General features: G+C 43.3%; 1 protein-coding gene across 3 annotated transcripts; it reads right to left on the bottom strand.

The window, feature by feature from the left end:
- Window positions 1–2,748: 2,748 nt before the first annotated feature.
- n4bp1 (nedd4 binding protein 1) lies at window positions 2,749–24,720 on the bottom strand. Of its 3 annotated transcripts, none has more exons than XR_014569136.1 (13): window positions 24,202–24,720; window positions 19,271–19,498; window positions 18,569–18,742; window positions 17,598–18,127; window positions 17,000–17,321; window positions 14,018–14,368; window positions 12,927–13,171; window positions 8,300–8,430; window positions 7,949–8,045; window positions 7,672–7,779; window positions 6,809–6,907; window positions 5,389–6,309; window positions 2,749–2,834 (listed from the first exon to the last, which is right to left on the bottom strand). XR_014569136.1 is itself a non-coding variant. In XM_083763143.1 (13 exons), the coding sequence occupies exons 1-12, from the start codon at window positions 24,529–24,531 to the stop codon at window positions 5,931–5,933; spliced, it is 2,994 nt and encodes a 997-aa protein (XP_083619269.1). In that variant the 5' UTR covers window positions 24,532–24,720; the 3' UTR covers window positions 3,199–5,246; window positions 5,917–5,930. The 3 variants fall into 3 exon arrangements, 2 of the variants coding, with proteins under 2 accessions (XP_083619269.1, XP_083619268.1); XM_083763143.1 differs by lacking the exon at window positions 2,749–2,834 and adding an exon at window positions 3,199–5,246 and having other exon boundaries at window positions 5,917–6,309; XM_083763142.1 differs by lacking the exon at window positions 2,749–2,834 and having other exon boundaries at window positions 3,199–6,309.
- Window positions 24,721–24,788: the final 68 nt, after the last annotated feature.

Consider the following 24,788-nt stretch of genomic DNA (forward strand, 5'->3'; position numbering starts at 1 on the left):
ACTTGCTAGAAGACTGTTAAAATGAAGAGTTTCAGGGCAGCCTTTGGTTGACTGATCGTCCGATTACTGTTAAGCAGTTTGACTTTCTGTGATTTGTTTGTAGAGCTACAAACCTTTTGTAACAGTCACTTTTGATAGGTTATACATCACTGAGGATACGTCCCAGGTGCATCCATGCAATGTTTTTTAGTTATAGTTATTCTATTTATAGTGACTCATAGTAATAGACTATGTGACAACCAGGTATAGTCTGGTGACCACCGGAGAGACGGGTGACAGCCGGAATGTAGACGGCACCCGGGTAGGTTAGCGCCCCAGCCTGTGTCCTCCGTGAGGAGGAAGCCCAACAACCCTCGTGAGGCCTTTGGAAGGGCCATGCAAGCAGCAAGCGGAAGCGCAGCACCATGACCCTGCGGAACCATTGCCCAACACTCCTGAATGAACTGTCTGGTGCTGGGACTCTGGTGCAACGCACAGGTCGGGTCCTCGCTCTACTCCTGGTGAGAGCAGGAGTGGACCTGGTGAGACGTAGGAGGGACACGGACAGGAGACAACCCACAGAGCCTAGTCCCTCCAAGTGTACCTCCCAGCCCTGGCAGAGTAGTCCTGGAGTAGTTCCAACGGATTGTGTGCCCCTGGTTTTTCCCTAGTGGGACTGATTGAGAGTAGCTAGTACTGGGACGTAAGTCTGGACTTGATCACTCCGGGCTGGGTCGCCTGAGTGAGGGGTATGATGTTGAGACCCGAAACCCTGTTGACCTCAGGATACGTCCCAGGTGCATCCATAGAAATGTTTTTTTACACAATTACACAAGTGTGATTTTTTATATAAGACTATATCATTCGGCTGCGTGCCTTTCCCAGGCTGAATTAAAGGCCAAATCACTGTCACCGTTCATCGGTTAGTATTTGGGTCCCGCCATCGGAGGGCACATAACTTTCCCGGCACGTGGCCGAAAAGGGCCTCTCCAACTCCATTTCCCAGGCTGAATTATGTTACGTTCACACGGGGCAGATTAAACGATGCAGTCTACCATTCATTGTCAATGGAAGCCAGCGACATGACGTTGCAAAGGCGCAAAGATGGATGTATGTAGCTGCTCCAAATCAACTCACAACGCGCCTTTGCTTCGCTTCATCTGCCCGTGTAAACGCACCATTAGAGGTCCAGCACATCCCTGGCTGGTGTGAAAAGTAAGCTATTGGAGATCCAACAGCAAGACGGACAGAAAGATAGAAATCTGCCCAGTGTGCCTAACATTTTGTTAGAAACACCACAGTTGGAAATGGAAGGGATGATGTAATGGGGGCGATGGCGAGTTTGAGCACTACTATAGTGTCTTGACTATTTAGAAGGGGTGACCATTGGGAATGATGATCAGTTTGTGCTCTGGTATGTGATGTTAGACCCAAGCTCAATCAAAGTGCATCAGTGTGTGTGTGTGTGTGTGTGTGTGTGTGTGTGTGATGGTTGGTTATATTATCAATATATATCTTTCCTTGGTACTGACAAAATAACAGAATTACACTAACAAAATGATTTAGACCAGGCATTCCTGGATATTGCTTTTCGGTATGGTATCTTTACACATCAATTCCTAGTCTGAGCGTTAGCCAGAGTTATAGCCTCTCTGATGGAAACAAAAACCACAAGATATGTATGTAGGCAAACATGTCAAAAGGTAGGCTACATGGTCCTTATGTAACATGTTGTACCTGATGAATGTGTGGGCAATAAAAATCAATGAAAAATACAATGACCAGTATCACAAGCCAGGAAAAAGTGTCTGGTTTCAGACTGACTGGATTGATTTCCTTGCGGCATCCTTCTTGCCATGAACTTTAGCCTGTGCATGGCCAAGAGGGCATGACTTCTACATGGAATAAAGCTAAATAAAATATGATGACTATAAATGTAAGTAATGATGATGTTTAGGTATAATTATAAACGCATTGTTCCTCACATGACACAGCAGCCAACCAGTTGAAGACATCCTGGATTTGAGGCATTAAGGTTGCGTTTATGAAATTTCTGTGACCATTCATGTTTATGGAAGATGCTTAAATGTCAAACTTGTATTATATTGCTGACCAGTTGGCTGGTCAGTTAAGCACAGTAATACCATGGTCAGCATTCCAGTTACTAGTAGTTTTGGCTCTGTGGGCAGGTGCCAAGTGCTGCTGGAAAAGGAAGATTAGCATCAACATAAAGCTCATCAATGTACAGAGGCACACAGTGCTGTAAAATATCATAATAGATGGTTGTGATGAGGCTGGACATGACAAAACACAGTGATGATTTAGCTGGTTTAGCTGCTGGTGTTGATACACTTGACAGTGAAAACTTACCAATGGTTTCAACACAGCCATCTTTTTAGAGTACACTGTGCTTCAGTATGTTGACAAGCTTCATGAAGATGCTAAATTTCCTTTCCAGCTCAATTTGGCACCTGCCCACAGTGCCAAAACTACTAGTAACTGGTGTACTGACCATGTTATTACTGTGCTTAACTGACCAGCCAACTGGCCTGACTTGAACCCCAGAGAATATAGGTTGTATTGTCAAGAGGAAGGCGTGAGACATAAGACTGAATACAAATTAATTTACGGCTGTTATCAATATATCAAAGCAAAGCAACCTGGGCTTCCATAACACCTCAACAGTGCCACAAGCTGATCACCTCTATGCCACACCCCATTGATGAAATACCTACGTCTAACACTAACACGGGTGGGCCATGTTGATCTGTGTCCAAGGAACAGAGATGCTCATGCAAGTGATCCATTGAAGTGTGCTAGTAGTCCACTGCTCCCAGTTTGGCACACACTGACCCCTAGTGTGCAAATAAGAGAGCTGTTCAGACTGCACTAAAGTGATGATGCAGACTTGCTTTGTGTCGTGCCTGAATATTGCACAACAAACAAAGACAATGAAAGAAAGAGTAAGACACACCTAATGAAGCCTTGAATTAATGGAGATTTCTTTGGTTTTGTCGCATTTCCTCAGACAATAATTTGATGACCAGTGGAGTCTCAATTTGAAGCAGTGACCATCATTCGTAATTCTTTTTTATAATTTGATGACTGTCGATTGAGTCTCTTACTCAGACTCCGTTGGTCGTCAAATTATTGGCTTAGGAATGAGACAAAACAAAACAAAAGATCTCCAGTACCAAGCAGATGACAATAACACAAGGGTGCATGAATACAGTTTTAAAATTATATTTTGACAAATAATAAATATTTTACACTTCCCATGGCCCTTCAAACCTTTTGCTAGAGGAAGGAGAGGATGGGAGCAATTAAAAGGAAGGGTTATACGGAACAAAAAGACTGTAACCTCCAGTCTGGCCTCACATTCAGGCAATCATTCATTGGCAACATTACAGGGGAAAAAATCACTTAAGCCTCGGTAGACAGGCTTTTGTTTCGTTCGCATTCGGCTCAAAAAGAAAAGCCTGGGTAAACGAGACACATTTCCTGATCTAGGAGTGGGAGTGCAGAGGGGCGTCGGACCAAATTTGGTGACTTCAGTGTTTGCCCACTGTGTTCTATACCAGGGAGGGGAGGGGGGTGAACCAATATGATCCAACACTGTGATCCCGGCGGTACCTGCCCCTCTATACCAGAAGTCACGGTGGCTGGGCAAGGCTACTTGAGGGGTAAAGAGGGGAAAGAAACGTATAATTGAAAAATATTGTTACTCATGGCTGTTCATTAAAAAAAGCCCATGCACATGGCCTAATTGTTTTTGCCACTGTACCATGTCTCAAAGATCTGAACAGTAGTCGGTAAAGAATGAGGATCAATGTCAACGCACCAAAAGTGTGATTTAGTATGTGTTGCCATCCGTTGTGCCATATACACAAAATAACATGTGCACTTTGGCAAAAATGTAATATTTACACAAGAAAGAAAAACTATATACAAGGAATTGAGCAAAAAAGTCCTTCAGCAGTCCTTACATTGCAATATTGAACACACTGTAAGTTTGACAACTTTGTAAAAGTGTTTGTGCAGACAGATTGTGTATCTTACAAGAGGGGTCGTTTGTACAATACCTTATAAAAAAAGTTCTCATCAAATACAACCAACTGCTAATAGCTGCAGCCCACATTCTCTGCTTGTATAAAAAGAGCACTACAAGTTGTCTTCAATGTTGTGACAATTACATATTAGTCATTAAGTGTTTACTGGTATTGTAAGACAATGTCATTAGTATTCATTTGTAGATTGTTTTGTATGAATGGGAACATAACATTTGAAGGCCTATTAACTGTGCCTAAATTCTAGTGTTTAACCCAGTCAGGACAGGAACGCCTTTTGGTGTTTTAATCATTATGTTATACTTTAGCTATTGAAAAATAGCAGATCTACAAGCTCACAGCGCGTGAGTGCCACGCTACAAGCTTGTAGATCTGCTATTTTTGAAGAACCGTGAAAATGTGGCACAAATCTTTGAATGTATATTCTTTCACAGTGAACGTTTTTAACTAAAATCTTTGCTTTCCGAGGTGTCCCTGGAACAACACATTTTCAGATGGGGGTCCGCAGCCAAATACAGTTATTCTGGGGGACCTTGACATGAAAAAGGTTGAGCACCACTGACATAGAAACATAGGTTTTTCAGAAAACCAGTTTTTGATTTAGAAGAACTTCTTTCTAAATGGAATTGAATGAATTTAAAGCTTGTATTATTTATTCCAACCCAAGCCAGAAGTGTGGCTGTGGGCACTGCTCTAGGATTACGCTACTGGGCCAATCCTCTCAAAATCACGTTTTCCCCCCAAACAAAGATCTGGGACTTAAATTCTCCCAAACGACAAAAGAAAAGATCATCTGGAACCATACACAGTTTGACGAATTGCATTTTAGAACATCTACTATGAGATCATTTCTTGTGAACATCAGTTTTGTACAAGCAATATCTAGCCAACAGAAAAACACAAATTTGTTCAACTGAATAGTGTTCAAACCGAAATTCAATATCGTTCGAGCTGACCTGCTGTTTCTGTCTTTAAGAGCTTTGTTTTCTTCTTTTTTTTTTAAAGGTGTCATTTCAACAAATCAATAATTAACAAGAATATGCATTAGTGAAACATTTTGGTGGGACTTTAACAGAAGAATAATAATGTTATATGAATAAGTGATTCCACTTTTAGGGAATTTAATTGATCTGGTTAAAGGTCCTGGCAATGGTCTTGTCCATCTACTCATCTTTTAAGCTGTGATAGATGCTGAACATTCTGAGGCCGCACACACAGACACAGACACACACACACAGACACACACACACACACACACGTCACACACACACACACACACACACACAGAGAGAGAGAGAGAGAGAACAGGGCAGTGAGTACAAGCTCTTCAATAAGAACAGACCTTAGTGCTTGATTGATAATATTTCTGGTCCAATGCATTAGTTACGGCTGTCTTAACAGCTCGTACCGTCTTCAGAAAAGTTGTTGAAAGACCATTGCCACCATGGAGAACTGTCCATCACTTGAAAAAAATGTCCAGTCACTGGAGGGCGAGAAATTCTTCATGACAGGGCATTAGTGAGAGCTAGGTTGATACAAGCCCTGGTCTATCACCATTTTGTTTTGTGTACATCAATGTTATTGAACTTGACCAAATAGAAACAGAGGGGAAAAATGGAAAATAAAAAAGGATGAAACCTTCCATACCAGTCCTCTTTGCCATTAGCAGCAGCTTAAAAGAAGACCAAAGTCTTAAATGTAAAAATATATATATATATGTGTGTCATCCTCTGGAAACCCCATCATCTTTTCTTCAGGCTGGTATAGGTGGTAAAATAAATGACCATAAACATATGGATTTATCGGGTGAGCCCCCGTCGCGCATCTCTCCCTCTGTGTGTGTGTGCGTGTGTGTGCTTGCTCTCATCACCATGCTACAGTCTTTCATCCCAGCAACAATCCAGACAGTGCATTCAGGTCTCTCATGTAAGGGTTGTCACTCAGGATGCGGTCAATGCGCTGCTTCTGGTCGGGGAAGATGTCGTACAACTTCCTCTTCAATTCCGACGTCTCTCCTGCGGAACGCTGGGGTGGGGGGGCGGCCGAGGGCGAAGGCGAGCGCCGGGGCCACTCGGGTGGGCCCGAGTTAGGCCAGTGTGGTTCGGAGCCGGAGGGTCTGTTGGCGAAATGAGCGGGCCAGGGCAAACCAGTCAGGGAAGACTGGGGCCGTGGGACCGAGTTGAGGGGTTGGTGATGGTGATGCTGCGACGACGGACGGTTGTCCAGGGGCCTCGATGGGGGAGGGGTGGAAGAGTTTCGCCTGCTGGAGAAGGAAGAAAGAAATAGGATGGACAACATTGTCAGGAAGACAGCAGTCACCACACCAACAATATATATCCCTCTGGCTGACATGGTTATTCAGGAGCAGTGGTTCCCAAACGTTTTAGAAGTTTGACCAGGAAACCCAAACTAGTGGAAATAGCAATGTACAAACACGCAACACATCGCTTGCAAGCTTGTAGATCAGCTACTTACTACTACTTGTTAATTATTTTACTTTTATTCATGGACTTTCTTAGATTTTATTTTTTCCTTAAAAGTATTTATTTATTTTTAATTAAAAAACAACAAAAAAACATTTGAAATATATATTTATTTATTTTTACGTAAGAAAAGAAAAATTGGATTTGTACTCGAGCTCACTGTTTGGGAAACGAGTCGACAACATTGCAGAGTGGCTATAGAGCCACATATCTCTCACACACACACACACACACACACACACACACACACACACACACACACACACACACACGGCCTACCTGTCTTTGCGCAGGAAGACATCTAGGGGAGCACCATGTCTCCCCATTGGGTCATCAGGGATCATAAATAGGTCCTCTACAAATGTGAACTGGAGTAACCTATGGGAAGGGGGATTGATTTATTTGAAAATATATCCATTACCAATTCATAGTGATAGCAGCTGATAATGTGGCTTTCTGCAGGGCCTGATACAGTATATATATGAATCTTCCAATATCATCAGTGAATTATTTCTGCTGTGCTTATGCTATAAGGAGGGAGCAGGAGGCTAAGCAAAAATAAAAAAGGACAAGTGATCATCTTTCTAGTGCCATCAATGCTACACCATGATCCTGAAATGGTTTACCACCAATGCTGATGATAAAAGGCTTGCTAAAGGACATGGCAAGAGTGATTTACACCCAAAGTCTATATAACAAGAATGTTGACAATGTTTTCAGCAAACAGGGCAAAACGTGTGTAAGTCTGATATACGTTGCTTTGACTACAACAGAAACCTAAACGCAATTTCTCCAGTTCCAGAATGACCATTGTTACTGTCGGACAAAAACCTTACGTGACCAAAACTTACTACTACTTACTAAGTGGGGGAAAGAAATTATTAGTTTTCCAAATAATCCAATGTAGTTATTTAGTTCTTCAAGCTCTTGGTAATACTTTTCATTGGTTAAATAAATATGTATAAAACTCAGACTTAACCCCGTCGTTCAACCTGGCGTCTTTGTTCATTATAGGTGAAAAGTTCCACAACTTTAAATTTCAAAAATAGAGTTTGTGTTATAAAGAGACACATCTGTCTGTGTGTGTGTGTGTGTGTGTGTGTGTGTGTGTGTGTGTGTGTGTGTGCGCGAGTCTTCATCACCTCTCTTGGATGATCCTCCGCCAGGCCTCCGAGGTGTCGACAAAGTCCCTCAGGTTGTCATTCGTTACGATGACCCCGCCCGTTTTCTCTGCCAGGTGGAGCAGGAACCTGTCAGTTTGCACATGTGTGTCGGATGGAGTTGGTGGTGAGACAGTCAGGATGGAGATGGGGTGACAGGGAGTTGGCGGTGAGACAGAGTCAACATGTTCATTAGTAATGAATGAACCCATCAATTCTAGGTTAGGGCTGTCTGTTAGATAGATAAATGTGTGTGTACCTGTCGTCGTGCGAGGCGATCCTCTGACCACAGACCTCTCTGGAGGGAGTGAAGGAGAGCAGTCTCAGGTCTTCCAACTGGTTGAGGAAGTGTTGCTCTGACAACAAGGTAGGGTGAGCATTAATAATAGTCCAATTAAAAAATAAAAAATAAATCACAAAATAAATCATCAAGACAACAAACAAGGCACAAAACAATGCACGCTCACACCACACACACGCTATTCTTGTGTCTAATTTCAAATACATATGCATTATATAAACATAAACACACTCCACACTCATATTACATACACAAATGGATGCATGTTGGTTCAATCACTCAAATATATCTATAGGTATATCTATATACCTATAGTGAGTCGATCTCTTTTTTGGCGCCACTGAGGGACAAAGACCGTAATCTCCCTGTGGTCCCGCTTCCAAAATGCCTCCACTGCCAGGGCGATACCTCGACACGAGAAGACACGATGAAGGCCGTGACTAGAGAGAGATAAGAGTGAGAAAATAAGTTATTCCACATGGCTAAATACGAGCTTGGGGAACCCGCTAGGCGCATGCCACATATAGGCTCTGGCCTGACAGCGGGTTGCGGGTTCGAGTCCCATTCATGACGATCTTTGCTGCGTGTCTCTCCCCTTCTCTCTCTCCCACTTTCCTGTCTGTCTTCACTAATAACTATCAATAAAGGCAAAAAGCTAAAAGAAATAAGACTGTGCTTGCTGTACAGACTGGGCTTTGATTCCCCTGAGTGCCTCGTGCACTCCAACGAACATGATTAGCTCTGTTCATGGGTGGGAAGCAGGGCGTTCTCTACGTTGCTGCACTAGCAACACCTAGAGGTTGGTCAGGAGGATGCCTGTTGAGAAGGGAGCAGTGTCGCTCCACATTCATTACGCCTTTTCATTGAAGCTCCTCACTGTCAGGTGAAAAGAAGCAGCTGGCGACTCCATGTGTAATGGAGCAAACGTGCTTGTCTGCACACCTTCCCCAAGACAATAGCAAGGGTTGGCAGTGGAGAATTGGCATAATGACTGAATTGGGGAGGAAAGAAATGAAAAAAAACAAACATCAACACAAATATAACTGTTCTATGCTTTATTAAGAACGTGTGATAGTGTGAAGTCACATAATAGAGAAGGGCTGGGACAGCTTCAGATCGAGAAGTAGACAATATGTGCCAGTGTTTTGCCTTGAAAACAGATTATTCAGCTGAAAGAGGGTGAAATGGAAAGTTCCTAAGAGTGTGAGAGGAAACTTGGGCAGCATGGGAAGCTCCCTTATTCTTGAAAGCTTAAGTGGAAGGGACAGTGTGATTCTTGCTCCTACAATTTAAAATTTACAATTACAATTTAGGCATTTAGCAGACGCTCTTAATCCAGAGCGACTTACATTAAGCAAGAACAAAAAAAGCATGGTAAATGGTGCATTTATATAGCGCCTTTATCCAAGGCGCTTTACAGAGATTGTGCATTACATTCATACACCGATGGCAGCGGAAACCATGCAAGGCACCAACTAGCACATCGGGAGCAATTAGGGGTTCAGTGTCTTGCTCAAGGACACTTCGACAGTAACTCTGGGGGAGCCCGGGTTCGAACTGGCAACCTTACGGTTTCCATCCAGGCACTCTACCCCTGAGCCACCGCCGCCCCGCATGGGAATACATCAAATAAAAAGCATTTATCATGAAACATGCGTAAGCTAAGAACGTAACAGTGGAATATCAATATAATGAAACTATACATATATACTAACTATACTATGCTAATATATATGTACTACGACGTGCTATGACTACATACAATGCAATTATAGTGCTGTCTACATAACATGCTATAGTCTGTATCAAATGCTATCCAAGTCTACAGAAATGCTATCTAAGGGGGTAGGGTAAGTGCTATGGGCCATGATAGTCTGAAAAGGTGGGTTTTCAGACTACGGCGGAAGATTGGGAGTGATGCTGCAGTTCTGACTGCAATGGGAAGTGCATTCCACAGTTTTGGAGCCAGAAGGGAGAAGAGTTTGGGACGTGTGGAGCGTTGTCCCGGCGTTTTTAGTGAGAGTACTTCCAGCTTCCCTGAGTTGGCTGATCTGAGTGTGCGGGAGGGTTTAATCATACTTGCAAGATATGGGGGAGCCATACCTTTGGTTGCTTTGAATGCTGCTCCTGGCTGCTAAATATAAATATAATAAATAATACTAATAAGTATACATTTAACATAAGAGCTTCTAAAACACTATTTAACCCATTCTGACCGGGCATCCATTTTGGTTTCAGCATCATGTTATGCTTCAGCTATTTAAAAATAGCAGATCTACAAGCTCATATCGCGCCACCGTGTGGCGCGATACGAGCTTGTAGGTCTGCTATTTTTGAAAAATCGAAGAGCGACTGACATTTTTAGAATCTGATCTCAGGTCAGAATGGGTTCGTCAGACCAGTGTGTGTCCGGCGGAAACCTCGTATGAATCTGATCTCAGGTCAGAATGGGTTAAAAAGCAGCCTTGTGGAGTCAGTTCCACCATATGCACGTCAATGCAGCAGCGAGGAAACGCAACCGCAGGACAACAACCTAAAGGTTCATTTACAAACAGACGCACGCGTGCATGGCCGTTAGCACTAAGCACTGTAAGCAGTGACGTGCTCGATCCACTACATGCACGTCAGTAGACAAACGGTGCACCAGAGCAGCAGCTAAGGAGACATGCCACCGCAAGACAACATCCACAACAAACACCAAGCAGCTGTAGCGCTGAGAAACTCCCTGAAAGCAGCCGCGCTCACCAGACAGGAAACAAGCTGTTGGCTGCTACCAACCACAGAGATATTTAAAATGTGTATTTCAATACACTTCTGTTCTGTGTGCCCTACTGTGTCACATACCCGAACAGTATCAAGAAATGTTGACAGTCGGACATTAATATGCCATCATCTCGTACAGATTTCACGTAAAGAAATAGACTAAGTTAGGTTTACTTGATGATATTGATATTAAAAATATTGACACCAACAAAAAGAGAAACATTTATCTCAGTCACAGCAGTCATGATCCTTACATTATGCAGGTTATTGTGTCATGGACATGTAGGGAGGGAGAATCAATGTCTCGGGATTTTTGGGTTGATTTGAAATTGGGGAAGAGTGAGACAGTGCCTTATTGATAACGTATTGGTGCACAGCACAGCAGTAGTCAAGACTAACTTGACTACATTTATTATCTGTCCATGTGCAAACATAACTGAGACATGCACATTCTGACGGGACCCGACCAAACAAGTCCGATTGGCAATCGACGTCCGACTAAATGTCCTCCCAACCCGTTGATAGATATGTCGGGTCGGCAAGAGACACTATCCAACTGCTTCTGCCGCCCAGCTTAAAACGTGAGATTAAACAGATTACTGTTGTTTGGTCTCTGTTTATGGTCTTTCTTGAGCTGCTCGTCATGTAAAGTGTCTGAGGCAACTAGGATAAGGATTTAGGAAGGATGTTCCGAGACTTCTATCCACTCCTTACTAGGGTGGCCATCTAGTGACAACTTGACCAGATGGCCAGTGGAAGACTTACCTAAATGTCACGTCCCCTGAATATAATGCAATACTAGGCACTAAGAAGTTACACTGAGGTTGTTTTCGCATGCGATAATAGTTATTGATATGCAAATTCAAAGTTGAAAGACAAAGTGATGACTGATAGTCTGACACCACTCACAGCAGGAAGAAGACATGATGCAATCAGTAAAATAATCAAGGAAACCTGGACACACCCTGACATGGGAACAGCTCTATGAAATCAGTCAAATTACCACACAAACCTCGACTATTCCCTGATTCTGAAACAGACCACTTTCACATTAAGTCAATCTAAAACTGGTGTATGTCTGTACAAAGAACACATTCACTGGCCTATACAACAACAAGTACAGCAATTGTCTTTATGTCTCGATAGGTGACAGGGCCATCTAGAAGAGTGTGAGTGTGTGTGTGTGTGTGTGTGTGTGTGTGTGTGTGTGTGTGTGTGTGTGTGAGTGTGTGTGTGTGTGTGTGTGTGTGTGTGTGTTCGTCGCTAATCTCGCAAGCTGCCAGATCTATCAGCGCCACATGAAGTCAGAGATCCACATTGGAGTCCAGTCCAAGATGTTGATCCCGAGAAGATCCATGTGATAAGACTTTTTAACGAAGCAAGGATGATTGGAAACGGGACTAAGGAATTGCAAATTATTTGAGCGACAATGAATCGTCATTAAAATGTCACAATCGTGATAGCCCTAATGCAGTTAGGGCTATCACGGTTAAGACATTTTAATGACGATTCATTGACAGCATAAACATGCATACAATAAGGGAGGGCTAAAACTAAATCCGTGTATACACTTATGGTATGTCACATGACACATCATTATTCGTCAATGCTGTCTTTCCCAATATGTGACCACAATCTGTTATCCAGTAAAGGAGAAGTCATAAAATAATTTAAAGTAAGGAGAAATTAACACATCCTGTACACTATGAACAGGCAGTCATGAAACATGTTAGGATGACCAATACTGGAGTTTACTTCAATATCTGGAGAGGTAGAGAGAGATAGAGAGAGAGAGGGGGGGGGGGCAGGCAGGAAATACTATTACGAAAGTGAGAGGTAATTCAAGGTCCATATTGGGATCTCCATATATGGCCATAAACAACGGTACACAGGCAGACAGAATGATATGAGATAAAATGGTAAATTGTGAATTGTGTGTAAAATGTAGTTCTTTACAATGTGCATTATTATTCACCCATCCGCACACCGATATGGCGGAATAAACCATGCACTGACCTGCTCATTGGGAGCAGTTAGGTGTTCAGTATCTTGCTCAAGGACACTTTGACTGTAACACGGGGAGCCCTGGACAGAAAAGCTTGTGTGTGTGTGTGTGTGTGTGTGTGTGTGTGTGTGTGTGTGTGCGCGCAACTGCGCATGCGCGTGAACTCACGCCATGGCGACATTGCTGCCATCGATGATGATGTGTCTCAGATCCGGACGTCCTGGCTCGTTTGGGAGCGTCAGCGTGTAGGGCATCTTCAGCGACTGATTGAAACGGGCTAGGCCCGTTATCGGGGGTGCTGGTGGTTCAACGGCCGGGGGAACCCTGGCTCCACCCCCATTGAAGCCCATATGGCTAATTGTCTGATAGGGCTGATATGAAGACGACCCGGGGCGCGCCGTTGGCTCAGTGGCCTGGAGGAAGAGAAGGAGCTCGTTATATCCAGTGGGACGAACTGCAAAGTAATTCACACAACAAACAGCTTGGTCGAATTGTCACCATAACAACAACAATAGCCAAATCATAACCATAACAACAACTGATGGAAAGTTGTGTGACAATGGTGCAGAATTTCCATGACTTACATTTTTTTAAGTGTTTCCAACAACAATGTGAGCCCTCAATGGTAATATAATAAATAAATAATAAATGGTGCATTTATATTTATCTTTCTTTTACATAGATTGTGTATTACATTCACCCATTCACACACCAATGGTGGAGGATGAAACCAGGAAATCAGTGTCTTGCTCAAGGACACTTCTCAACACCAACTCCCGGGATCGAACCGGGAACCTTCCGATTCCCAAGCGGCCGCTCTACCCGATAGTGGTAAGTTCTACTGACTGAGCCTTGCTGTAAATAATACATGTAAACTACACGTAACCACTTAACCATTAATTAATAGCAAATCCTTTGCAAGTTGCCCATTTCTAGAAGTCCTGGAGGTTTGTATGGAAGATCTTTTCACAAATCCCATGATCGGGGCAACTAAACCAAAATACCAGTAACATCTAACATTTGCGTTGGAGAGAAATTAAGTTTAAGAGAGAAGAATAAGTTTCAAATATTATTTTTGGTGGGGTTAAACAAAGCTTGGGAGTGCACAATATATCACCTGTCATTTGTTTTGTTTTTCGTTTAATTTGTTAAAATCTAGCAATGACCGCAAACTTCTTTTTAGGGTAAGATACTAATTTACAACAGGACTGAAATCACCGTTTATCCCCAACAGACAGACAACTTCTATTGATACGTACGTTGGTGGAGGTAGAAGAGGAGGAGGAGGTGGTGGTGGTCGTCAGCCACTGGGGGGCACTACGGAGCGCCGTCACACTCTCCACTCTGACCGCTCCTCCCAAGGTCTGAGTCCCGCCCCTGGTGATGTAATCCCTCTGGGTGGCCCCGGCGCCGCCCCGTGCCAAGTAGTCCGTCCTGGATCCGGACTGCGTGGCCGGAAGCTCCATCGGCGCCATGGGCGTGCGGGGCGGCCGGGTTCCTGGCATGGCGGTGTCCGTGGAGAAGACGTTGTCGTTCTCGTCATCGATGGTGATCACGTCGTAGTTTCCGGCACCTCCCTGAGCGCTGGAGCTCCTCTTGATGGTGATGGCCTGGGTGATGAATAAGACGGTGATGGTGTTGAGGTAGGTGTGGGACAGTTAATCAAACTGATTATTATAATAGAATCACACTTGTGTGAAGTGAGGGGCATTTATAATTGGCCACGTGACATCTCACGTCGTCAATGTGTTTAACTGCTGCCCTTAAAGGGGGGATGACACGGCCCTCGGGAGGTAATAAGGCTATTCAAATTAACATCTTGGATTATGACGTCAGATCGGGATCGCACAATTTGACCAATGAAATTGATCTTTTATCTGGGCTAAGGGCAGAGGTTTCCTAAAAAAAAAAGGGTGGTTTGCCCCCTGGGTACCATGCATCATTTTCATTTGACCAACAACAACAAACTTTAAATGTTCTCCTTTGACAAACAACATTGATTCTAAAGGTTCTAATATGAGAAATAAGGTAAAATAAACATGAAATAAACATGGGGCGAGATATCCGTGCTTTGGGGCGAGATATCCACGCTGTGGGGCGAGATAACCACACTTTGGGAGCGAGCTATTCATGGCTTTGGGGCAAGCCGTCTTCACTTTTCGAAATCCCAGGGCGACCGTTCTTCACTTTTCGTGGGGGTGAGTTGGAAAAGGGGCGAGCGTACCTGTTCTGGTTTTCAGTGCGCAACACTGCAACAGGCTTATTCTCCATTTTACACCAGTTCCGACATTTATATTCAGAGCTGTAGCATTAATTACCTTGAGTTAATATAATATTTGATATACATAAAATGATCACCCATACAAGTTGATCATTATAGCCTAAATAACGCCATGTCAATGATTAATGAGATGAAAGTTTCATTATACTTCTGGTGGTGACGAAGACATCACATGCCTTCTGAATGTGGCTATTGGAGAGCTCCAAGTTGCGCACGGATACTTGTTATTTTTTCCAGTGGTTCCTAAATGCTAGTTTCTTCGAATATATCTAATCTTCACAAGTTGTCGCGCTGTGATGCGTTTTATTATTATTATTAGAGAGAGAGAGAGAGAGAGAGAGAGAGAGAGAGAGACTGGCGGTGCGTAAGGCAGTCCGTATGCGTGTGTGTGTGTGTGTGAGAGAGAGAGAGAGAGAGAGAGACCGCCCCCCCATATCGGTGTGTGTGAGAGAGAAGCCAAATTCCAATACCCCAAATCTCAGCCACTCGCTCACTCACACTCGGTCACTCCAGCATGGTGGTGTTACGTTGAAATTGGTGACCTGCTGAAATATGGCACAATCGTGTTGACGTCACGTAATTTCAGTGTCCGAACATAAATCATTGCAGTTTGTTCATTATCAGAGTTCAACCTATAGCGGTATTTAGGCCACGTATTTAAGACTTCCATGTATAATTTGTGTGAAGTCCACAAGATGGTCACATATTTCGGCAGGGCACCAATTTCACCATAATTTGCCATGCTGGAGTGACCAAGTGTGAGTGAGCGAGTGCCCGAGATTTGAGGTATTGGAATTTGGCTAGAGAGAGAGAGAGAGAGAGAGAGAGAGTCGAGAGAGAGGGCTCAGGTTAGCCCGGCGCTGTGGCGCTAGACAGGCAGTGGTAACCTGTGAAGCTCCGCAGCACGGAGCCCTGTTCAGCACTTAGCCGTGTTTGAGGCCATGTCAGCGGGAGGAGGACGGAGAACATGGAACTCGTCACGCGAAATTGCGATTATGCAACAGTTTACCCTAAAACTTACACGTCAACTCAATGTCATTGTAACGAAGATTTCCGAGCGAAAATATATATTTTTTATGATACTTTCACCTAGTATGAATACTATGACGCAGAAAGTTACCTCAAAACTAGTAGCCTTTAGTGCGCTAGCCACTCAGCTTGCCTAGATGCTAGGTCACGTCAGAGCCTGAGATATAGTCACGTGCCGTTTGAAATCGTTTTCATTCAGACCACGTGATGTACCTTATCAGCAATGTTAATCTCGGGCCGTGACATCCCCCCTTTAAACAAACATTAAAAGGCCATAGACTTGGCTGCCATTCAGATTATGTCATAAATAAGTGCTCTAAACAATCATTAAAAAGTCCATAGGCTTGGCTGCCATATGACGTAATTTCCAAGTCAGGCTGCCATATGACGTAATTTCCAAGTCATGCATTGGAGGGGCTAGTGCACCTCAAAAAAAAGATAATCGACTTTGAAATTTTTGGACTAATCAACGCAATCAATTAATTAATTGTGAATGCTTAGTTTTTGCTGTCAAATCCCCCCACCCAAAAATAATCAAATTTCAACTGGGGACCGCCCAAAATAATCATATTTGAACTGGGGACCCCCCACCCTGACAAGCACTTGGACTGTAGGAGTTGAGGCAATACATTTTGTTTGAAAGTTTAAATATTGTGAAAATAGCCAAACTACAAGCTCACAATTCCTCGCGTTGCGAGACTTTTCTAACTATTTAATGATGCCCCTTTCTTATATAATTTGACAATTAGTTCAATGCTGCCAATAATTGTGTTCGTGGCCAAGCCAGAGGCACTGCTGCTGGAACTAGTCTACTACCACCTTCACGTGACGCAGAAGCAATATATTTACATATCTACCGACTGTACCGTTATAGTTTATAAGAATTCAAACACAATTCCATGACAACCAGTGACATTGGGAGGCATAGTACCTGCTGAGTGCTGTTCACGCTGCCACTGCACTGCCTCCGGTGGCCCAGGCCATTACTACAGCCACCGCGGAGGTTGGGATTAACGCTGCCTGGGTGCAAAAATGCTTTGTTCAGCACTCGCTCTTTCTCTCTGCTACGGGACACTGTCGAAGTGGAAGATGAGGAGGGAGTTTCTGTGGGGTGTGTAGAGTTCAGTCTTTCTTTTTCATCTTCTCTTCTCTCCTTTTCCTTGGCGACTTTCTCCAGGATGAGAAAGGTATCTTCCGTTTGCCCAGTTTGGCTTAGGACGTGCTCCACCACTTCCTTTGTGTAGCCCATTGATCTGAAGAGAATATTTTACTTTTTTAAATTTCAGGAGCAAAACCAAGTTTAATTGTTATTGAATTGCTAATGGTAGAGCACACTAGAAAAGACAATCAATACAATAGAATAATAATAAAATTAATACATTTTCAATTATTTTACCAGATTTCCATGAGTCTTGAATGTTTTCTAAAACAAACCATTCAAACATTAAGACTAAAAAGTGATTGTGAAGTGTAGCTTTACTGACTTTACTAACTGGAAAATATGATCATATACTGTACATATACAACACCTGAAGAAATTGACCAAACAGCGCAAGTTGGTTTCTGGGCTCACTGCCTCCCCATCGTCTGCCTCCTCTACATCCAGTTTGATCACACCAACGATTGTGTTTGCTTTCGAAGAGGAGAGGGATGTTGAACTACAGGGGGTCTTAGACCGGCAGCTGGTCTGGCTACTGGTCCCCCTACTTTCCCTCTCCATTCTCTCTCGTTCACCCTCACTCTCCAGCGAGTCATCCCTACGCTCCAGTGAGTACTGTCTCTTTGTGTCCCGAGTTTCGCTGTCAGATGAACGCCGCTTCTGTGAAGGACGAGTCCCATTCAGAAGGATATCATGGCATGTGCCTGTCCCACTACCAGCTCCACTATTTCCTCCACCCCCTGTTGGTGCACCGGCACTCCCAGACGCCTTCTCCTCAAAGCTGGTGTCCAGGATACGGTTAGAGAGCTCCGTCACAGGGGTGCTGCTCTGCGAGCGGTCCTGGTCAGCCTCCACCAGCCCGGGAAGCAATCCCTGGGTATGCAAACCTGGAGTCTGGGCCTGGGTGTGGGAATCACAACAACAATCACAATACTTGGGAGTCCTTTAGAAATAGAGTAATACCAGTATGCTGCAGAATCTCTTGTGCAATTCTGTTTAACATTTAATATAAACCATTTCATGGCTTAGCCAAAGCTTTGCCATAATTTTAATTAAGATAAATTGAGTCCCTAATCATTACAATGGAGGGGGTGGAGCGGAGCGGTACGCTTCCTTGTCCGTTCTGTTGTTGTGATCGCCACTTTGGAATATTTGTTGACACTACGACAAGCGATTACACCGTTTTAAAGTTTTAACTTAAAACATTGAAGACAGTGAAGCCTGAAACACGGTTCCACAATCCTGGCAATAAAACTGTTAAGTGAACAAATGCCATTGTATAGAATTACAAAACCAATTCAGCAATTTTGGACGTACAAATGTCAGAGGTTTTATACCAACCTGTGTGTGTGTGTGGACGCTAGCAGGGCTCTGTGCCAATCCTAATAACTCTTCTTTTAGGGCACTGGGCAGTAATAGGAGTTCCATGGTGTACTTATCATCCCTTTCCTCCACAAAGGATTTGAATGCTCGCTTCACAGTCGATTCCCTGTCACTGGGCAGACTCCTCTTCTCCTAGATAACACAAGCAAGCACATCCTTAATTATTTCACAATTAATCATTTGCCTAATTAAGTCTTGACAAACCAATCCAGCAACTTTTTTGAGTAGGCACTAGACTTCTAACTGGGGTTTTGACAGCATAAACTCCAGCATTGCTTTTTTTGCATTACACCAAATAGGCCTACCCCAAAACACTATCAATCTACTTGTGTGAACATAGCCAAATTACTTGCGTGTAATAGTTAATACTTCATTGCGTTTAGCAAATGAATGTATGAGCTGTACACACTGGGAACATTTATTTGGTGTGATTAATTCCCATTCATTTTAACAGCTGTTTATGTTATGAGTATATGCACACTCAATGCACAGTGCCACAAGCTGTGAAATAATGTATTTGCGCCACATTTTCGTAGTGTTACTTCACGTCGCTCCTGGTGCGTAATGACTTTAAGACTCATGGTGAAACTTTTTTTTTCGTTTTCTTTGTATTGCTGAAGTGGTCATTTACTGTAACAAACGGCTACAAATGTCACCTACATGAAAGAGTGCAACAAACTGCTGGACTCGGCTCTGAGCCATCACCACGGGTTCAGCCCGGCCCAAGAGTCGCAGGCGGCCGGGTTCAGCCACTAGAACCTCTGCACTGGTGTCTCGCAGGAGCCTGTCCAGGAACAGACCGCGAGCACCAGCAAAGATGCAATGCATGTCCGTCGGGTAGCGTTCCTCCTCCTGCAGCTCTGGGTCACAAAGACCCCTCACATACTCCTGGAGGGTTGGAAGGAAAAGAACATCTGCAACGTAAAACACTGTGCTCTCCATGTGACCCAAACCTTTCCTGTAAAAGTCTCTCATGACAAGTGTGCAATATTGACGATAACCACCGCTATCTCCATTATGTCTTTCACCATATTCTCTGTTCACTCAGTGTTCATACTCCCTCTGCCATTCACTTCCATTCTCATTGCAGTGATACAATAAGCTCCTAGTAAATAAACAGGTTATGAGGTTAACCATTCAGTTTGTGCTCCTAAGAAATCAGGTGCATATTTTACATAATCACTTTAAATCGCAATTATTTACAATTTAAACTTTTTTTCAAAAATAGCAGAAAGAGATCTACATTGTAGGGCAACTATTTCCACAATGTAAAATATATTTTGGTAAGAAAGAAATATTCTAAATGATTAAATGTGTCAATGATTTCTTTGTATATTTAAGTTATTTGTCATATAGTTGGGTAATATCTGATACTGTTTAACCTTCATAGATGATAAATTCACTGGGAAACTGACGTTTGCTTTTCGCGGTCACAAAGTATCAATTTGTGACTACAAAGCCTAAGGCAAATCGTTCCAATGTTCAATGCAAAAAAAATATTAACGAGTTTAGCACAATTATTTGTGTTAATTAAGCATCAACTTTAATCGTGACAGCCCTACTTGATAGTCAGTTGCTAGTTATTAGCAGAGATTACCGTCAGTAATTACAATAGCAAACAAGTGTACACATCGTCACTGATTATAATAGCAAACCGGTGTACACATCGTCACTGATTCAGGGAATCTCCTCGATGTGAAGAACAGGTTGATGAATCACAGTGAAGTGGGTGATGTCACTGAGAATTACGGTACAGCAGCTGCTGTGTATACATTTCTCTAACATTAGCACGCGAGAGAGGCTCAATAGTACAAACACTGACTCAAGGAGGTCACTGGAGATGGGTGGGTGTGGTGGGGCTGTGTGGATATCAGTTTTGCAACAGAAACTGAATACAAATAAATGGGTGTTGCTTGTGCAATGAAAGCATTGACTGAATAAGCAGGGAATTCCCATCTTTCACACACTTCTCAACATGGGCAAGACTAGCAAAATATAATATATTAGGCAAGACTCCACAGGAATCAGGAAAAAGCATTTTCTATGAAAATACACCAAAATATGCTATACAGCACAGTAGTACACTATAGCTTTGTGGCAAATGGACCTTATTTTAGGGTTCTGGACATGTTTGCAGGGGGGAGGATGAGGAGGAAGCTTATTTCCATATCCTGATGCCAGTAGGCATCAAGATCCAGTATCAACTATTTAGTTATTGTGAAATTGCAGATTGGCTGTTTTCACAATATTGGTCTTCTTCTTAGGGATAGGCTACACGTCTCTGGATCTTTAGCCGAACGCACATTTCTATGTGCGTTTGGGCCTTTCAGCCACATGCAAACAGCGTTTTCGGCCACTCAAACGGAGGTTTAATGAAATGGATAAATAAGTGGAGATTTTCGAAAATATCCGGATGGTGGAGCTGTGTAGTCATGCGAAACAGAGTTTTTGAGGAAGGATGACATCACCTTGTTGTTGCTTTTAACACTGAGCATGCGCATCAGTTCATGGATTGAAAAACGAACAACTTCCGAGGTGAAAGCGAGGTTACCATAGAAACGACAACAAACACGATGGCAGCTAACGCCACCCGCGCGGGAGGAACCTCACCTTCTAATATAAACACAAACCCCATTCTGCCAGCTGCCTCGCTAGCCTAGTGGACTACTACACCGACCGTCCGTTTTGCTAAAGATCGAGTATGTATAGCCTGAGCCTTAGGCAATACGTAATATATGCTTCGCTGGTTCGCGCCCCACTGCCGCCACTGTTTTTACAACCGCAGACTTTTTAATAGTTTTTGCATTAAGGTTGCATTAAAAAGACTGGATTAAGGTTGGTGAAGGATGCGTTGCTCCCCTGCTTGCGGTTATGTTTAGGTTAGTTTCATTTGCACATTAAGGCCTCTTTTAGACGGCGACCATCTCCATATAACACGTCAAAGTCCCGTTGCGTTCTCATTTTTTCTTACCCTTTACACGAGAACGCACACGTTATGATATGATGTGCTATTATGCTATACTGTCGCTAGGTGGCGATAACGGGCTGCCAAATAGACAGGTCACCCACGTACAAGAAGAAGAAACCTTCACGCAAGCCTGCGCAACACGGCTCTGGGCGCGCCACGGGATGGTATATATTTTATAATACATTAGGCTACATAAACGCTGCTGCCGCGGCTGCCGTCTATCACAAGGCTTTTTATTTACATCATGGTTTTACATTCAACATCGCTGATGAGCAGCACTTTGTAGGCGAGGAGGGAGGCTTGTTCAGGAACTCCATTATATCATAATTATATGGCTCTGCATCAATGTAATAAACATATGCGCTGTGACTGTGAGCCAACATGAGCCATGATGTCATAAGTTTTGCGGATTCACCGTTTTGCCTGTTTATATGGAGACCATAGGAAACGGTGTTCTGAAAGATTTCCACTCTGGAAGGCGGTTTCACTTCGATGCGTTTTCGCCTCCTGAGAACACCGTTCTCGTCTAAATGACAGCGCTAAACGGTACTTTATTTTGCCGTTTTTTATGAACACCATCCTCGTGTAAATAGCACCTAAAACTACAAATTAAGCATTTAACTCTCCTAATGCGGGAACGGGAGATTCACGTGGTTCGATGATGCTATCAGACACACATTATGTTTCTGTGTAAAAAATAAGTGGAGGCAGTGGGGCACGAACCAGCGAAGCATATATTACAAGTCGGCGTAGTAGTCCACTAGGCTAGCGAGGCAGCTGGCAGAATGGGGTTTGTGTTTATATTAGAAGGTGCGTTCTAAATTTGCTCACTAGACGGAGCCCTGTCTGCACGCCTTGTTTGTTTTGTTTTTAGTACTACCGGGTTACGTGGGGGTATTTATTGGGAAACCAGCTCACCGCGAAAATATCCGTTTTGCTAAAGATCGAGTATGTATAGACCGATTCCGTACCGGTTTCATGGTCGCAGCCTACGTATTTCCTGTAGGCGGACTCGACATAGCTGCGGGAGTAAAACCCTCACCAGGCGCACCTCTTCCACTACAGTGAACGGCAGAGTGACTGATAGACTGTTAGTTTGCCTCAAACTTTACTCCTTTACCTGCTTTTTTACTAACACTAACATTACAAAGATGCCCAGAACATCGAGATGAACCTGTGTAGTTTATGGCTGCTCCAACAGTAGTGGCAACATAAAAAAAAAAAAAACGGAATGTCTAATATCCACCGCTGTGGCGGAGACCAGAGCCATTGAGTAATGGTTGAGACAAAGCAGTGAAAGATACATAACGCAAGTCTTACCCAATACCAAATCTTTCTGTTTATTAACACAAGGCTGCTGTACTTTATACCTCATACTTTAAATGCTTAGTATGAGGTATAAAATACAGCAGCCTTGTGTTCATAAAACAGAAAGATTGGGTATTGGGAAATTACGTATCTTTCAGGACCCTTCACTGCTTTGTCTCAACCATTACTCAGTGGCTCTGGTCTCCGCCACCGAGGTGGATATTAGACATTCCGTTTTTTTTTGTTTTTTTTATGTTGCCACTACTGTTGGAGCAGCCATAAACTACACAGGTTCATCTCGATGTTCTGGGCATTTTTGTAATGTTAGTGTTAGTAAAAAAGCAGGTAAAGGAGTAAAGTTTGAGGCAAACTAACATCAGTCACTCTGCCGTTCACTGTAGTGGAAGAGGTGCGCCTGGTGAGGGTTTTACTCCCGCAGCTATGTCGAGTCCGCCTACAGGAAATACGTAGGCTGCAACCATGAAACCGGTACGGAATCGGTCTATAGCCTGGGCCTTAGGCAATACATTTTTTATAGTATAATTTGTTGATTACTTGATGATTTGATTGTCTTTTTATATATTTTTTTCATTAAAAAAGTCTTAAAAGAAATGTCCCCAGTGTACGTATACTGTATGTTGGTTTACTGTTGAGTAACAAAACAATGTAGCACATTAAGCAAATCAACTGGGGGCACCCTAGGAGTGCGTGATAAATATCGTTATCGTGATAAAATGTCTCTTCAGATATCGTATATTTGTGATACAGTGAATGCACATTCTATGATTTGCAGTTCTATACCTGAATTTATACTTTTGTAGGTTTCATTAGCCAAAATAAGTATTTTGGTCTAAATGTTCTGTTACTCCTTTTTCTTTTAGTTTTTGTTACCTTATAGTGTTAAATAACTTATAACTATATAGTCCTATAGAGTCCTGCCTCCCACTTTAAAATCAGAATCAATCTTTATTGTCACGTTACAAGTGAGTGAATAATAAATAAATACTTTATGAGTTAGAAAACCATTGTACTAGCTTAACCTACTGGCCACAGCCGCACTCCAGTAATGTCTAGCTTGCTTGACATAAACCACATTTTCATTTGAAAAAGGCTATAGGTGACACTGACATGCCACTGAGGCCAGGCCAGGGTGAGCTTAATTTATCCAAGTTTACGTGACGCTTGCAACCATAGTAAAGCTTACAGTTTATGTTAAACGTAATTAGGCTCGTGTATTATTAGAGGCCTTGGTTCAATACAAAAGCATATTCACTAAGATTCCGTCAGACACATAACAGTAAAACGTGTATTTCACCTTTGCCTTTGAAACGTCGTCCGTGTTTCCTATAAGCTTAAGCCATATCTGTCGCGATGTCTTGCTGCCGTGGTGGTGAGCCTGTCCCGTGTGGTCCCACTGGTCCAGGAGACCGATAATGGTGAAGGCTACCTTGAACACCTGCTCCACTCGGGGCTTGGCGCACCTCAGCTCATCCTGCTTGTCTTCCAGCACCGTGAACTCGTCCACGGTGGCCGGCGGCTCGTGTTGTTGCCTGGCGGCGGGCGAGGGCAGTCTGCTGGGCGGCTGCTCGGAGCAGGCTAGCTCGGTGACTCGCTTCATTCCGAGGAGGGGCCGCGTTGTTGACATTCTGTTTTTGGAATATCCCAGCCGTTTGTTTTAATATTTTAACCTTTCGACGCCGCGGGTGTCTTGGCCTTTCTTCATCGTTCCATTTGCGCAGTCGTTCTCCGACCTGCGCGCTTTAATAGAATAGATATATGCGCGTAACAATAATGTGCTAAACTCCAGTGTGGTCGAAGAGCCTTCGATCCTCGAGCGACGTATCCGGAAAGTCCCAGTTGATGGCGTCATCAAAAGACGACGGACGAGTTATTGTTGTTATT

This window comes from Protomyctophum parallelum (assembly GCF_964188405.1).
Source record: "Protomyctophum parallelum genome assembly, chromosome: 4".
Lineage (NCBI taxonomy): Eukaryota > Metazoa > Chordata > Actinopteri > Myctophiformes > Myctophidae > Protomyctophum > Protomyctophum parallelum.

Bases quoted from the DNA above. Each gene is read 5' to 3' on its own strand.
- n4bp1 (XM_083763143.1), bottom strand. From the start codon at position 24,531: ATGTCAACAACGCGGCCCCTCCTCGGAATGAAGCGAGTCACCGAGCTA. The intron at 13,172-14,017 runs GTACGTATCAAT...CTCTTCCTCCAG, and splicing joins CCTCTTCTACCTCCACCAAC to GCCACTGAGCCAACGGCGCG. The intron at 8,431-12,926 runs GTGAGTTCACGC...ATCTCTCTCTAG, and splicing joins GGCAGCAATGTCGCCATGGC to TCACGGCCTTCATCGTGTCT.